The sequence below is a fragment of the Arabidopsis lyrata genome, assembly GCF_000004255.2.
Source record: "Arabidopsis lyrata subsp. lyrata unplaced genomic scaffold ARALYscaffold_7, whole genome shotgun sequence".
In the NCBI taxonomy this organism is placed as follows: Eukaryota; Viridiplantae; Streptophyta; class Magnoliopsida; order Brassicales; family Brassicaceae; genus Arabidopsis; species Arabidopsis lyrata.
The window spans coordinates 1,106,306-1,119,967 of record NW_003302549.1 but is presented as its reverse complement, the minus strand read 5'-3'; the positions used below and the strand labels follow the sequence as shown (position 1 = coordinate 1,119,967).

The following is a 13,662-nucleotide window of genomic DNA, read 5'->3' as shown; positions in this document are numbered from 1 at the left end:
AGACTAGAATCCAAGATAAGGATGACTCTTGCAGAATACACAGCTAAATCTGTACAATAGAGTCGAATAGATTATATAATCATTTAATAAAGATATAAATTTCATTTATGTATTACTATTCATGAAGAATTTAAATTTCCATTATAATTTACATATCACATAAACGATAAAAAAAAATCTATGCAAATCTATAACTATGTGAAATTGATATATGCCATTATTTTAAAGAATGTGTTGATATTATTATTATGCAGTAGTACATATACATATTTTTTGTTTTGTGTTATCATAATGCTGTCTGTTAAAAATGTTGGTTTTACTAAACTATTTTATACTATATCATGTCTTCCCGCAAGTAAATCGAAACATAAACTGTAACACAAATTTTGTTAAGTCAATGCATTAAAATTGAATATAAGGTATGAAAAAATTGAAAAAAAAAGGATTAGAACAAAATTATGAATACATTGCAGGGGTATAAAGGTCACTGCATAGTCAGCATGAAGCCAAAGAGTCGTCTCTGTCCTAATTAGACATCTACAGCTGCTTCGCCTGTGAATAGAAAGGAAATTGAATGATGAGTGATCCCATCTAGCGTTTCCCGTTTGCGTTCTCCATCGCGATTTATCCGGTTGTTGACTTTTTGTTTATGTCGTTGTTTGACTAATTGTTTCAGACTGAGAGTGTAATCAAGAAAACTAATATTCGAAAGGAAAAAAAGTCCAAGAAAACTATTCTCGAAAAGACATAAAATTGGATTATTAAAAAATGGTACTATATATGTTTGGTGGAATTTATAATCATTACCAAAATCAAAGGAAGGAGAGAGGGACCTCTTCGTGCATATGATTTCCCTCCTAAACAACTGCTCCCACTATCCTTTTTTACATCCAACAAAATCATTCACACGAGAAAATCTGTCTCGTGATCACTTTCATGCAAAATTAAATCAATCTTTGGTAATTTTTGTCAAGTTATTGCTGTTTCTGGTCGATTATTTGGTGATACTAGGTGTTATCAAATATCAATAATTGTTCTCCTGTAAATTACACCACATTCTCTAACCAATATTTTATATGGTACAGAAATTTCATATTCGCATTTGATAGTAGTGTGTAATAACTAATAACTAAAGGTAAACGGAGTTTGAAAGATTTAAATGGTTATAACTAGTACCAAATAACTAAAAATGAAGTAGAAATTTATGAGTTATTTTTTAATGTTACATTTTTAATAAGGCTGATGTTTCTTTTTAAAAAGCTAAACGTTCACTATCAACTAAAGAGTTCTGCCAATAAATTTTAAATTTCAGAAATTTGTAAATTAATTTCTACATTTTTGTGCTAATTATTTTGTTGTCAAGATAAAAACTTGTAAGTTTGACTGCAGTAAGTAATATATTTAGAACAACACTAGGGAGTTGGTAATTAGGCATTATTGCCTTCTAGTCGAAGGAATTATTGTTATGATATCCCTCGTGGGGGAAAATTCCAGCCTAATATGCTCATTTAAAGGATAATTAATTTAAATGCTTTAATCATTAAAATAAAAGGTTTTTGCTTTTAAAGGTTACCACCGCTTGATAAAAAAAAATAAAGGTTACCACCGCTTAATTCATCATTAGGAGAATAATAACTTTGATCGAAATTCCAAATACCCTTTTTACACAAAATAAAATTTCAGCATTTTTAAATAAAAGGAATAACATTTGTACTTAATTTAATAAACATGTTTCAGCGTAAAATTCAATGGACTAACCACATAATATTTCTTAGTTAACAAAAACCTTATTAGTTATTAAAACATTTCGACCTCCTCAATTCAGATTGTTACAAGTGAAAACAATTTTTTTTTTTTTCTTTGAATTTTGTTTAAATTCTCTCTGCTGCATACTTGCAGGTATTTGACCAACGACTATACATTGAAAGCAAAATATCCAACAGGGATGAGAAGGCATGGATTAGATCCCACATTCAATATCATTTGTCTTCGTTATTTATGAAAAACAAATATCCATCAGGAAAAAAAAAACGTTTCCTTCTCTAGTGGTAAGATGATAGCAAAATTAGATACTCCTACTTACTAAATGTATTTACTATCTTGAAATTACCATACTCTAACACTAATATTGATCAATTTTTAGTTATTCACTAAACTACTTCCAATAAAAAATACAAACTGAGTGATATATATTTAAGTCAAAGTATTTAAAGATGGATGGGTGGTTCTTCAGCAAAACGGCGCCGTAGAGGTGTCTTATCCTACATTACAGCTGGGTTGTGGCAGACATCATAGGGCCTACGTATTTTGAGCTTTACTGTACGTAAAGCTTTAACATATCTAGTTAGTTCTCACTGTACAAACAAACAAAAAAATCTACAATTCGTAACGTATATATAAATACTAATAGTACTAGATTACGTAACGTATAGATTGCTTTTTCGCAAATTTCTAAACTAATCTATACAACAAACTTGAATGTTGTTTTGTAATCTATCTTAAACCAAAGTTTTGAGTTGTGCATTGGGATCTAGTCCCCTTTTTTCCCAAAAAATCTCCTTACATCGACCGATAAAAGTGTTAACCCCAAATAATTAGAATTTGTTGCTGAAGGTACAAACATGTCACATATATAGAGACAGCATCGTGTATACAAATAATGTTAGATGCATGTATTGGAAATCAAATATAAATACGAGTAGCGACCCACTTGGTTTAATATTTTGGAAGATAATGAAATAAAAAGATGAATTCAAAGGATACAGGGCTATATATGTCGGGTCATTTAGAGCCGTGACCAAAAGTTTCGTCGTAATTTCTACGGTCGGTCATGAGAAATTTTGGACTTTACTTCACCTTTTTATGAACTTCTGTATAGTTTTTGTCGGATTATATATCTGTATTCGTATCTTTTTCATCTTTTACTAATGAAACTTAAATTCACGATAAGAATTTAACAAAAATATTAATTTAAAGCTGCTGTTTTAAGAAATGAGTCATACACAAGGTTAAAGTTTGATGGTATCTAATTTACAAAAATGTTTCGAGAGTGCGTTCGAGTGTCCTACCACCATCGTACCAACTCTTATGGGTTTATTATTAGGTTTTTTCTTTTTCCCAGTATCTTTATAATTGAACCACTCCAAATTCTTTTATAAAATTAGGTTAATAATCCCGAATTTTCTGTTGTTTTAAACCAAGTTTTTCAATTGTTAAAGAATCTTAAATTTATGAATTCAAGAGTTTAATGATAGCTGAAAAGTTATGAATGATTGCAATAGAATGGTCGATTTAGAACATATCAGATACATTAAAAATATATATATTCGTGCTTATAAACAAGAGAAACAACAGAAATAAACATAACTACCGTTAAATGATTTTTAAATTTGTATAACCACTTAAAACTTTTACTATATTTTTCTAATATCTTACACAAAAATTCTCATTAAGATAAAATGATTTGTCCAATCGTTCGTTACCAAAGTGTGTTTCTGCTGTCATTAGTTGTATTGTAACACAATCTCTTAGCCATACAGTTCTACGTTTGAAATGTTTCCAAAGACTTTACAAAAATAAAATAAAAATAAGGTGGAAGATGGGGAATTTGTAGGGCTAAAAGCGAAAACAAAAATAAAATAAAAGTAAAGAAACGTCTTTCTCAATAAGAACACAGATCCCAACGGATTCAAACAGCAAATTTGTGCTTTGCTCTTCTCTCTTATTATAATATCCTCTCAAAAACCCTCTCTATATCCTCCTCCTAAAGCCCGTTCCTTGTTTCTCTACCGTAACAAAGAAAAATGGTGTGTTCGTTGTGTGTCCAATGATTGGGTTTTAGCTTACTACTTCGAGAGATTAAAAGAAAGAGAGAGTGAATACATTATAGAAAGAAGAGAAGCAGTGAAAAAAAACATGAAGTCTTTTTGTGATAATGATGATAATAATCATAGCAATACGACTAATTTGCTAGGTTTCTCATTGTCTTCAAATATGATGAAAATGGGAGGAAGAGGAGGTGGAGAAGCTATTTACTCATCTACAACTTCTTCAGCTGCAACTTCTTCTTCTTCTGTTCCACCACAACTTGTTGTTGGTGACAGCACTAGCAACTTTGGTGTTTGCTATGGATCTAACTCAGCTGGAGAAATCTATTCTCACATGTCTGTGATGCCACTCAGATCTGACGGTTCTCTTTGCTTAATGGAAGCTCTCAACAGATCTTCTCACTCAAATCATCATCAAGGTTAGTCTTAGTAGAAATGTTGGAGTTTTTTTAGTTTTCTTGGTGTTGATGTTGTTGTGTCTTGTTTGATGGGAACATGTTTGGTTTTAAGGATTTATGTTTTATTTTTATATACTAAGGACATTTTCTGGTTTTTTTGGTTGTTTTTTAGATTCATCTCCAAAGATGGAGGATTTCTTTGGGACCCATCACAACAACACAAGTCACAAAGAAGCCATGGATCTTAGCTTAGATAGTTTATTCTACAACACCACTCATGAGCCCAACACAACTACAAACTTTCAAGAGTTCTTTAGCTTCCCTCAAACCAGAAACCACCATCAAGAAGAAACAAGGAATTACGAGAATGACCCTGGTTTGACAAATGGAGGGTCTTTTAATGTAGGGGTATATGGGGAATTTCAACAGTCACTGAGCTTATCCATGAGCCCTGGGTCACAATCTAGCTGCATCACTGGCTCTCACCACCACCAACAAAACCAAAACCAAAACCACCACCAGATCTCTGAAGCTCTTGTGGAGACAAGTGTTGGGTTTGAGACGACGACAATGGCGGCTGCGAAGAAGAAGAGGGGACAAGAGGATGTTGTAGTTGTTGGTCAGAAACAGATTGTTCATAGAAAATCTATCGATACTTTTGGACAACGAACTTCTCAATACCGAGGCGTTACAAGGTTCTTTTTTATTTTATAATATTTATTTTATTTGACTTTTGTTAGTAATGTTACATATACTAACTTAAAGGTTATGTGAAACAGACATAGATGGACTGGTAGATATGAAGCTCATCTATGGGACAATAGTTTCAAGAAGGAAGGTCACAGTAGAAAAGGAAGACAAGGTTTAGTGCTTTTTTATTTTTTATTTTGTTAATATTATTATTATCTTTAATCTAAAGATAGAAACTTTTTATACAGTTTATTACTATTTACGTATTACTGACATTGATTTATTTTTTCTCTATGTGTGATTATGATTTGATGATCTTCTTCTCAGTTTATCTGGGTAAGTACACACTTCAATCTTCATGGATTCATAATTTCCCCCTCAAATTTCTCGGGAAAATAATGATGGATTTTGACTGCTTTATTTTTGTTGTTGTTTGATTAAATCTTTTTTAGGAGGTTATGATATGGAGGAGAAAGCTGCTCGAGCATATGATCTTGCTGCACTCAAGTACTGGGGTCCCTCTACTCACACCAATTTCTCTGTAAATCATTTTTCCTCTTCCTTTTTTTTTTTGTTTCCCAACTTTATATCTCTTTGACCTTGTTATATGATTTATTCATATAATGTGTTAAATGGATTTTTAAAGGCGGAGAATTATCAGAAAGAGATTGAAGACATGAAGAACATGAGTAGACAAGAATATGTTGCACATTTGAGAAGGAAGAGCAGTGGTTTCTCTAGGGGTGCATCCATCTATAGAGGAGTCACAAGGTCCTTTAAATTACATTTATTTTACTTTATATAACATATAGTTTTATAGTGTAAATATTGACTTTGTGTGTTCTTTGTCATAGACATCACCAGCATGGAAGGTGGCAAGCACGGATTGGTAGAGTTGCCGGAAACAAAGATCTCTACCTCGGGACTTTTGGTAATTTTTGCCGATCATTTTGATTGTTAAAAAAATAACATTTTTAATTGCTTGTGTCTTACGGAATGTATTAACCCTCTTATAGGAACTCAAGAAGAAGCTGCAGAAGCTTACGATGTCGCAGCAATCAAGTTCCGTGGCACAAACGCTGTGACTAACTTTGATATCACGAGGTACGATGTTGATCGTATCATGTCTAGTAACACACTCTTGTCTGGAGAGTTAGCAAGAAGGAACAACAACAGCATCGTAGTCAGGAATAATGAAGACCAAACCGCTCTTAACGCTGTCGTGGACGGTGGTTCCAACAAAGAAGTCAGTACTCCGGAGAGACTTTTGAGTTTTCCGGCGATTTTCGCGTTGCCTCAAGTTAATCAGAAGATGTTCGGATCAAATGTGGTCGGAAATATGAGTTCCTGGACTTCAAACCCTAATGCTGAGCTTAAGACCGTTGCTCTTACTATGCCTCAGATGCCGGTTTTCGCTGCTTGGGCTGATTCTTGATCGACATCAATCACTAACTCTGGTTTTCTTGGTTTAGTTGCCAAATGTTTCGGTTATCTCCGGTTTTATCCGGTTTGAATTAAAATTCGGTTTAGTTTATCGGTATATTAGTATTTGCTTAGGAGCGGTATATGTTTCTTTTGAGTAGTATTCATGTGAAACAGAATGAATCTCTCTTTAACATATGATTTTAATGAAATCTTCTTTGCTATTCCTTCGCTCTTCGTTACATATATCCGTGTTTCCGAAAGATAATATGTATTCATGTGATATTAAACAGATGGAGAAAACGAGGGAAATATGTTGGAACAACCCGAAATGTTGCATAAATATTTATAAATTATGCGAACTAGTATGGTTATTGACGAAACATGAACATTTAGTAATTGATATGATAGTTTTGGCAATTGATTAGAATGTTAATCTCTTATAGAGAAATGGTAAGAAACTATGTAAAGAGAATGTGCATGGAGTTGATATGACCCATATCTAATAATGAGGTCTCTTGTCACTTTTTTTTTGCTTTTTGATACATTGTTCTTTTAAGTACACAGAAATAATAAGATGAATAATGGTAAATATGTGATGTCTTTCCAATAATGCGATATGCTTTATTGACCATATCGTTCCACAATAATCCAACATACCTTCACCACCTCATTTCTAAATTCCCTCCTTTTGTCTCTTTTTCACACCCCACCCGTATCAGCTTTTCCCTAAAGTTTCACCAAAATTTTAAAATATTCCCTCCTCCATATCATATTTAGGGATTATTTTTTTTTATCTAAATATTGGAGAATTTATTGCTTGGAAACTTTTAAGAGCCACTTACTATGATATAATTATGGGGAAGCAAATTAACCCTAACCCATACGTGGGGTAAATGAAGTGAGTAGTTCAAAGTTGAAACCTTTGATCTTTAAAACATAATAATGTCCTTCGCACGTGTTTTTCCACACGTGTGGAAGAGTTCTGCAGAAACTCGGACGCGGAAGATTTTATTGGGCCTTGGACGAGTATAATCACAAATCTGGCCCAATCTTATCTTATTCGGAAGGACATTGGTTTTATCATGTTTTTCACACGTGTTGAAGAGTTGGTTTTAAACCCGCAAGCAAACGTAAGCTATTGGGCCATGGCCCAAGTGTAATTTCAAAATTCACGTGTCATAAATCCAATCTAATTCTGTGGTCTGATTGGCATGAATATATTGTTGTAGGGTTCAAAAAATATATTGTTTGGGCTTTGATATTTTCTTGTCAAACAATCAAATTAATGGCACATTAACTGCGTCGAAAATGTGGTTTTTGTTTGTTATACCAAAATACGAAGGCAATATTCTTCCACGCATGCCTCAAACCTCTTCCAATTATGTTGCTTATGACAAAAAGTATACAACAAAATCTCTAAAATATTTCTAATTTGATCAGAACCTCTAATAGTTTTGTCACATTATAAATATTTAGGAAAAAATAAAACGACCGACCTTATTTAATTTCATTCTCCTAACTTCCCGAAACGTTTTAATGAAATTTTCCGTAACAGAGAAACAAGCCACGAGTTCGATTCATAGCCACAATAATATTTTCTCTTCCAAATAAAAATTGGAACAATCATCTTCTTCTTTCGATATCCACGCGTCAATTTGTAAAACCCCACCGGCCTTCAATCACCGGCATTGGCCGCGGCGAAGGACTAGTGAAAAACGCACCTCTCTGTGTACGTTAATGGCTCCGAGGATTGTCGTTGATCACTTTATCCTCACAACAACGTTTTTCGCCTCCTTGTTCGCGTTTCTGCTTCTATACATCTTGCGTCGTCGGAGCAAGAAGATTCGTGGGTCTGTCAATGTCCGTAACGGAACCCTAACGGTGAAATCCGGAACAGGTGTCGATATTATCATTGTCGGTGCTGGTGTCGCCGGCGCTGCCCTCGCTCATACCCTCGGCAAGGTAAGATCTTTTCTTCTTAATTCAAATTTTTTTATTTTTACATAAAATTTTGCTTTCGTCGTTATTCAATTTCAGTTCTATTTCTGGTAATCATCTGGAAAATTGCCTTTTTCCGTTTATTAATCATAGAAATTGTTAATATTTATTGAATTTTGGGTTAGAATTGTTTATTGATTTTGTTTATCATCTACCTTAATCAAATTCTTGCAACACAAGCTATTGGGTTTCTTAATGGACTATCATCGCAAAGGTGTGATTTGTAAGGATAAAGTTGCGAACTTTCGCCTCAATCTTTTGTATTCGACGTCTTTAAACTTCTCGTGATTCTTAATTCACGGGTAAATTGGTTTTTGCTTCTTGCGGTTTTTTGGTTTCTCATTGCCGTCACGGAATCAAATTTAGTGACTTTAACTTTTGTGTGTGTTTGTGGTTGTAGGAAGGGAGAAGAGTTCACGTTATCGAAAGAGACTTAACCGAACCTGACCGAATCGTCGGTGAATTGCTTCAGCCTGGTGGTTACTTGAAGTTAATCGAACTCGGGCTTGAAGGTAAACCAGAACGTTCATATCTTTTGTTGGATTAGTAATCTGACTTGTGTGTACTGATTTGGTAACTACTTGTTGATTGTAGATTGTGTGAAGGAGATCGATGCGCAGAGAGTTCTTGGTTATGCTCTCTTTAAAGATGGGAAGCACACTAAACTCTCTTACCCTTTGGATCAGTTTGATTCCGATGTTGCGGGTCGTAGCTTTCACAATGGGAGATTTGTGCAGCGGATGCGAGAGAAAGCTTCTTCACTTCCCAAGTATAATTTCCATTTTTGATGGATTTGGAAAGCTCACATGTTTTAGTTTCTTAGTGGTTAGTGATGTAGAATGTGATTTGAGTTTTCGATGTTTGATTTCAGTGTTCGAATGGAGCAAGGAACTGTGACATCGTTGGTGGAAGAAAACGGAATAATCAAAGGTGTTCAATACAAAACCAAAGATGGCCAAGAGCTTAAATCATTTGCTCCTCTCACTATTGTATGTGATGGTTGTTTCTCCAACTTGCGTAGATCTCTCTGCAAACCTAAGGTGTGTGACATGGTTGTTGGAATTCGAATTCGTCATTTCAGGATCAATTTGGTCTCGGAGATTGGATAGATTTATCTGGATTTGCTTTGTTTTTTATATGCTTCTCTCTTCTGTTATTGGGGACTTAACTCGATCAATAACACTGTTCAATCAGGTGGAGGTGCCATCCAATTTCGTGGGTCTGGTGTTGGAGAATTGCGAACTCCCATTTCCGAACCACGGACATGTTGTTCTCGGCGACCCGTCACCCATTTTATTCTATCCTATCAGCAGCTCGGAAGTCCGTTGCTTGGTTGATGTTCCAGGTTCAAAACTTCCTTCAGTCGCAAGCGGCGAAATGGCTCACCATCTCAAAACAACAGTTGCACCCCAGGTACCGCCTCAAATCCGCGACGCGTTCATTTCTGCGGTCGAAAAAGGTAACATAAGAACAATGCCTAACAGAAGCATGCCAGCCGATCCAATTCATACACCCGGAGCTCTGCTTTTAGGCGACGCATTCAACATGCGCCATCCTCTTACCGGAGGCGGTATGACTGTCGCATTGTCTGATATAGTCATCCTCCGCGATCTATTAAACCCGCTCGTCGACTTAACCAACAAAGAGTCCTTATCCAAATACATCGAATCGTTCTACACATTGCGGAAACCGGTTGCTTCGACTATCAATACGCTCGCAGGAGCTCTTTACAAAGTCTTTTTGGCTTCTCCAGACGATGCGAGAAGCGAAATGCGTCGAGCTTGCTTCGATTATCTTAGCCTCGGAGGGGTTTGCTCGTCTGGACCAGTGGCTTTGCTCTCGGGTTTGAACCCGCGTCCTATGAGCCTTGTTCTTCATTTCTTCGCAGTTGCGATTTTCGGGGTTGGTCGTTTGCTTGTACCTCTCCCTTCCGTCAAACGGTTATGGCTCGGAGCGAGACTAATCTCGGTACGTCATCGTTTTCGTTATAACTCTTGAAAATACTAATTTCTGAGTAAAATCTTGAATCTTCTAATCTTGTGTTATATATGAAACAGAGTGCTTCAGGGATAATATTTCCAATAATAAAAGCAGAAGGTGTGAGGCAAATGTTCTTCCCTCGAACTATTCCTGCCATTTACAGAGCTCCTCCTACTCCTCCTCAATGATGATGATTCAGATACATTGCTTTGAAGCAGTGGTTTGATTTGGTCTTTACGAACTTTGGTTTGAAATTTGTACTCATCCATTACAAACAAAATCAACAAGTAAATAAGTATCTTTGTTAACTGTAAGAAACATGTGTTTTGCATAACGATCAACTTAACGTACACATTATATTTGATAAGTAATAATAACATAAAAAATTCTTCAACAATTTCATTGTTTATACTTTGTATTTGTTTTCTTTTTAGATTTGTGATAAACAAAAGTTACCGGTAAACCAATTGTTTTTACGTGGACTCTTGAAAAACAAGTTTGTTTGTTGGGCCTATAGATTGAGAAACTAACATTTATGGGCTACAGATGCATGCAGTACTATGGGCCATTAACTTATGGATATCATTCAGATAAGCTTTCAGTTCAGCCTTTAGGATCTTGATCATAAATTGTATTTTTTTTTTTTTTTAAATTACCATTTTTGCTTTCTGGAGGATTTTTAGCGAAATATATTAATCCTTGAAAACTATATCATCAACCAAAATTTCTTAAATGGATTTGGACGATCTTTTCTACTTGTTTGAATTTGACAGTCTATGATTAATAATAAGATTGTCAATCACCTTCAATTTAGAAACATGAGGGAATGGGTTATGAATGATATGAAAACAATTGAAAGGGATCAAAAAAAATATTGGAGTTGTATACATTAAGGAGTGGAGCCCAAATATTAGCCCAAATCTAAATGCTACAACATCTTTAAACCTAACATTCATTGTGATGTTGAGTCTCTCTTTATTTACTACTACTATCATAATAATTCAGCCTTCCTAGGGGCGGAGTTAGATTGTTTTCTTTTACTTTGGGTTAAAAATTTATTAATGTTTTAGTGTTTTCAGAAATTATAAGTGCAAATATACATTTTTACACATATTGAAAAATATGTCGTCAAAACATTCCATACAAAAAAAAACTAAGTTTGGTATTCTATTCTATTTTATATTGGTTATGAACTTATGATTTCAGATGAAGTTAAATATTTTGTGTTAAAATTTACATTGCAAATCTACAACGAAATTAAATTCAAAAAAATGAAAAATGACATTTAGTTTAAATCGGTTTGTATACTAATAATTATGTTATACACAGATCGGTTTCAATCTATCACTCCCATACGTAGACAAGCCCCCACGCACGCATCTACGTAACGTCTCCCATAAATTAAACTCTCTTTCTCCAACTAAATATTTCCTCACACATTGCTGTACACCATTAATATCTTTGTTGACATTTGAAACTTCATTGTTCAGTCAATTAATTTCTGTATGTCCCAATTCCTCCACGGCAAAGTTTCCAATATTTTAACAATCGTAGAGAAGTTTATGTCACATAGAGGAACTATTATATTTTTTATATGCATGCAAACATATAAAATTTGATTGGTGCCAAAAATAGAAAATTTGGGTAGTAAAATACAAACCAGGGCGGTTAGAAGCGGTAACAAAAAAAATGTTGTGATAAGACTTTATATTTTTTTTGTTAATAATAAACATTAAGACTTTATTATATAGTTTTGGCATACATGTTGTCTTTGATCTTATGGATAATATTCGGATTTAGTTGACGACACATTATGTGTACGTAATTTTCATTGACTTCGATAATATAGGTATAGACCAAGTATGCAACTTGTTGATAACACACAAGAGGGACACATCAAAGCCTAATCACTACACAAACATGTAAGCTTCCAAGAAATCGCGGTTATTATAATTAGTTGAATCATTATCATTCCGTGTACATTTTGCGTGTTTTCGTTTTCTCCAACTTGTACGGACTTTAATTAAAACCTCACATGTTTTCTTTTGGACCATATATAAGATAATTTAAATCTCAAATAAATCTCGAGACCTAACGTTTGTTACACAAATAGACGCAAATGATGAATTTTATCAAACATATATGTTAATGTTTTTGAGACTGGAGTATTAATATCTAGTAATAATTTAGACTATATTCTCTTTGTCCCAAAAAAAAAAAAATAGATTATACCCTCTAGGATATCTGGATTTGTAATTCTCATATTACCAATGGCAAAATAAACAAAATGAAAGATTTGTGTCTAATAATATAATGTAATTAACTTTTGAATTCAACCAAAACAATGACCAATTAAATGAAAGATCGAATTTATTCAACGGTATCAATACTATTGTCATCCGAGTCAAATGTACGACATATATAATTGGATAACATTTGAATATTTTGTCACGACGAAAACTATCGAGCTGTTTTTGTTTTTATTTAGAAAGGAGGAAGAGACAAAGGAAGTAATGTAAAATTGAAAGTGGATGGGTTGAAGAAGGGTCCTACGTTATGGAGGAGGTGAAGCGAATTGGTCCAGAGAGTGTCTCTCCTAGGAAATTCTTGAGGATCGGAGCAACGTGAACGTCACGTTAGTTGTCACTCAATTTCAATTGTACCCAAATTTATTGTTGTCATTGGTAATACTATAAAACCCACTCCATGGAAATTCACATCGTGCCTATTTATTTTGTATAATTATATTTTGCAGACAAAAATAATATATGACACTGTGGGTCGTGGGACATATATGCGTTTGGGTTTTCACGTGCTCATTCTTCTCTTGCATTACTAATCATTTATTTCTTAAAATTTGGATCATTGATCATTCGTGACGATTAAGTTTTTGAAATAAGTACATTATGTGAAAAACAATTTCTGTTAAAATCGCTAGGTTAAACCCTAGTTTGAATAGTATGAAATGTCTTTTTTTTTTCTTTTACATCTTTGGATCGATAAGGCCGGATCCATAGTCAATCCCTACTACGCGGGGTAACGCGACTTAGTAGAATCGAACTCCGGTAGGGAAGACGGAGCCAAATGGACTTAACCACTTGACTAAAGGCACATCCCCATGAAATGTATCATTTGAAATATTAAAAGAACAAAAAGAGAGAGTAAAATCGATCTACATATTTCAAAGAAACTATGGTTACACTTACACCAACGTTTTCAAATGTTTGACCCATTTTCATTGTATTATGTAGGGAGGTATATTTATTTGGTAGGTTTTTCTCCTCCCATAAAAACATTATACATAATTTAACAGAATCTGTAAATTGTGGAGAATGGAGATCATG

The 13,662-nt window shown here is 34.2% G+C and overlaps 2 protein-coding genes across 2 annotated transcripts; both read left to right on the top strand.

Annotated features, from left to right (window-relative positions):
* The first annotated feature begins 3,679 nt into the window (after window positions 1-3,679).
* LOC9305038 (AP2-like ethylene-responsive transcription factor ANT) lies at window positions 3,680-6,563 on the top strand. The gene is made up of 8 exons (XM_002868921.2): window positions 3,680-4,246; window positions 4,398-4,920; window positions 5,005-5,087; window positions 5,243-5,251; window positions 5,368-5,456; window positions 5,562-5,686; window positions 5,770-5,846; window positions 5,932-6,563. Exons 1-8 carry the CDS (start codon window positions 3,916-3,918, stop codon window positions 6,348-6,350), a joined length of 1,656 nt encoding a protein of 551 aa, XP_002868967.1. The 5' UTR covers window positions 3,680-3,915; the 3' UTR covers window positions 6,351-6,563.
* Window positions 6,564-7,858: 1,295 nt separating this feature from the next.
* Window positions 7,859-10,715, top strand: LOC9305037 (squalene epoxidase 3). Its single transcript, XM_021018268.1, has 6 exons — window positions 7,859-8,302; window positions 8,739-8,850; window positions 8,933-9,107; window positions 9,210-9,378; window positions 9,533-10,306; window positions 10,396-10,715. The coding sequence occupies exons 1-6, from the start codon at window positions 8,078-8,080 to the stop codon at window positions 10,504-10,506; spliced, it is 1,566 nt and encodes a 521-aa protein (XP_020873927.1). The 5' UTR covers window positions 7,859-8,077; the 3' UTR covers window positions 10,507-10,715.
* The last annotated feature ends 2,947 nt before the right edge of the window (window positions 10,716-13,662 follow it).

Bases quoted from the DNA above. Each gene is read 5' to 3' on its own strand.
- LOC9305038 (XM_002868921.2), top strand. From the start codon at position 3,916: ATGAAGTCTTTTTGTGATAATGATGATAATAATCATAGCAATACGACT. The intron at 4,247-4,397 runs GTTAGTCTTAGT...GTTGTTTTTTAG, and splicing joins TCACTCAAATCATCATCAAG to ATTCATCTCCAAAGATGGAG. The intron at 5,457-5,561 runs GTAAATCATTTT...GGATTTTTAAAG, and splicing joins CTACTCACACCAATTTCTCT to GCGGAGAATTATCAGAAAGA.
- LOC9305037 (XM_021018268.1), top strand. From the start codon at position 8,078: ATGGCTCCGAGGATTGTCGTTGATCACTTTATCCTCACAACAACGTTT. The intron at 9,108-9,209 runs GTATAATTTCCA...GTTTGATTTCAG, and splicing joins AAAGCTTCTTCACTTCCCAA to TGTTCGAATGGAGCAAGGAA. The intron at 9,379-9,532 runs GTGTGTGACATG...CTGTTCAATCAG, and splicing joins GATCTCTCTGCAAACCTAAG to GTGGAGGTGCCATCCAATTT.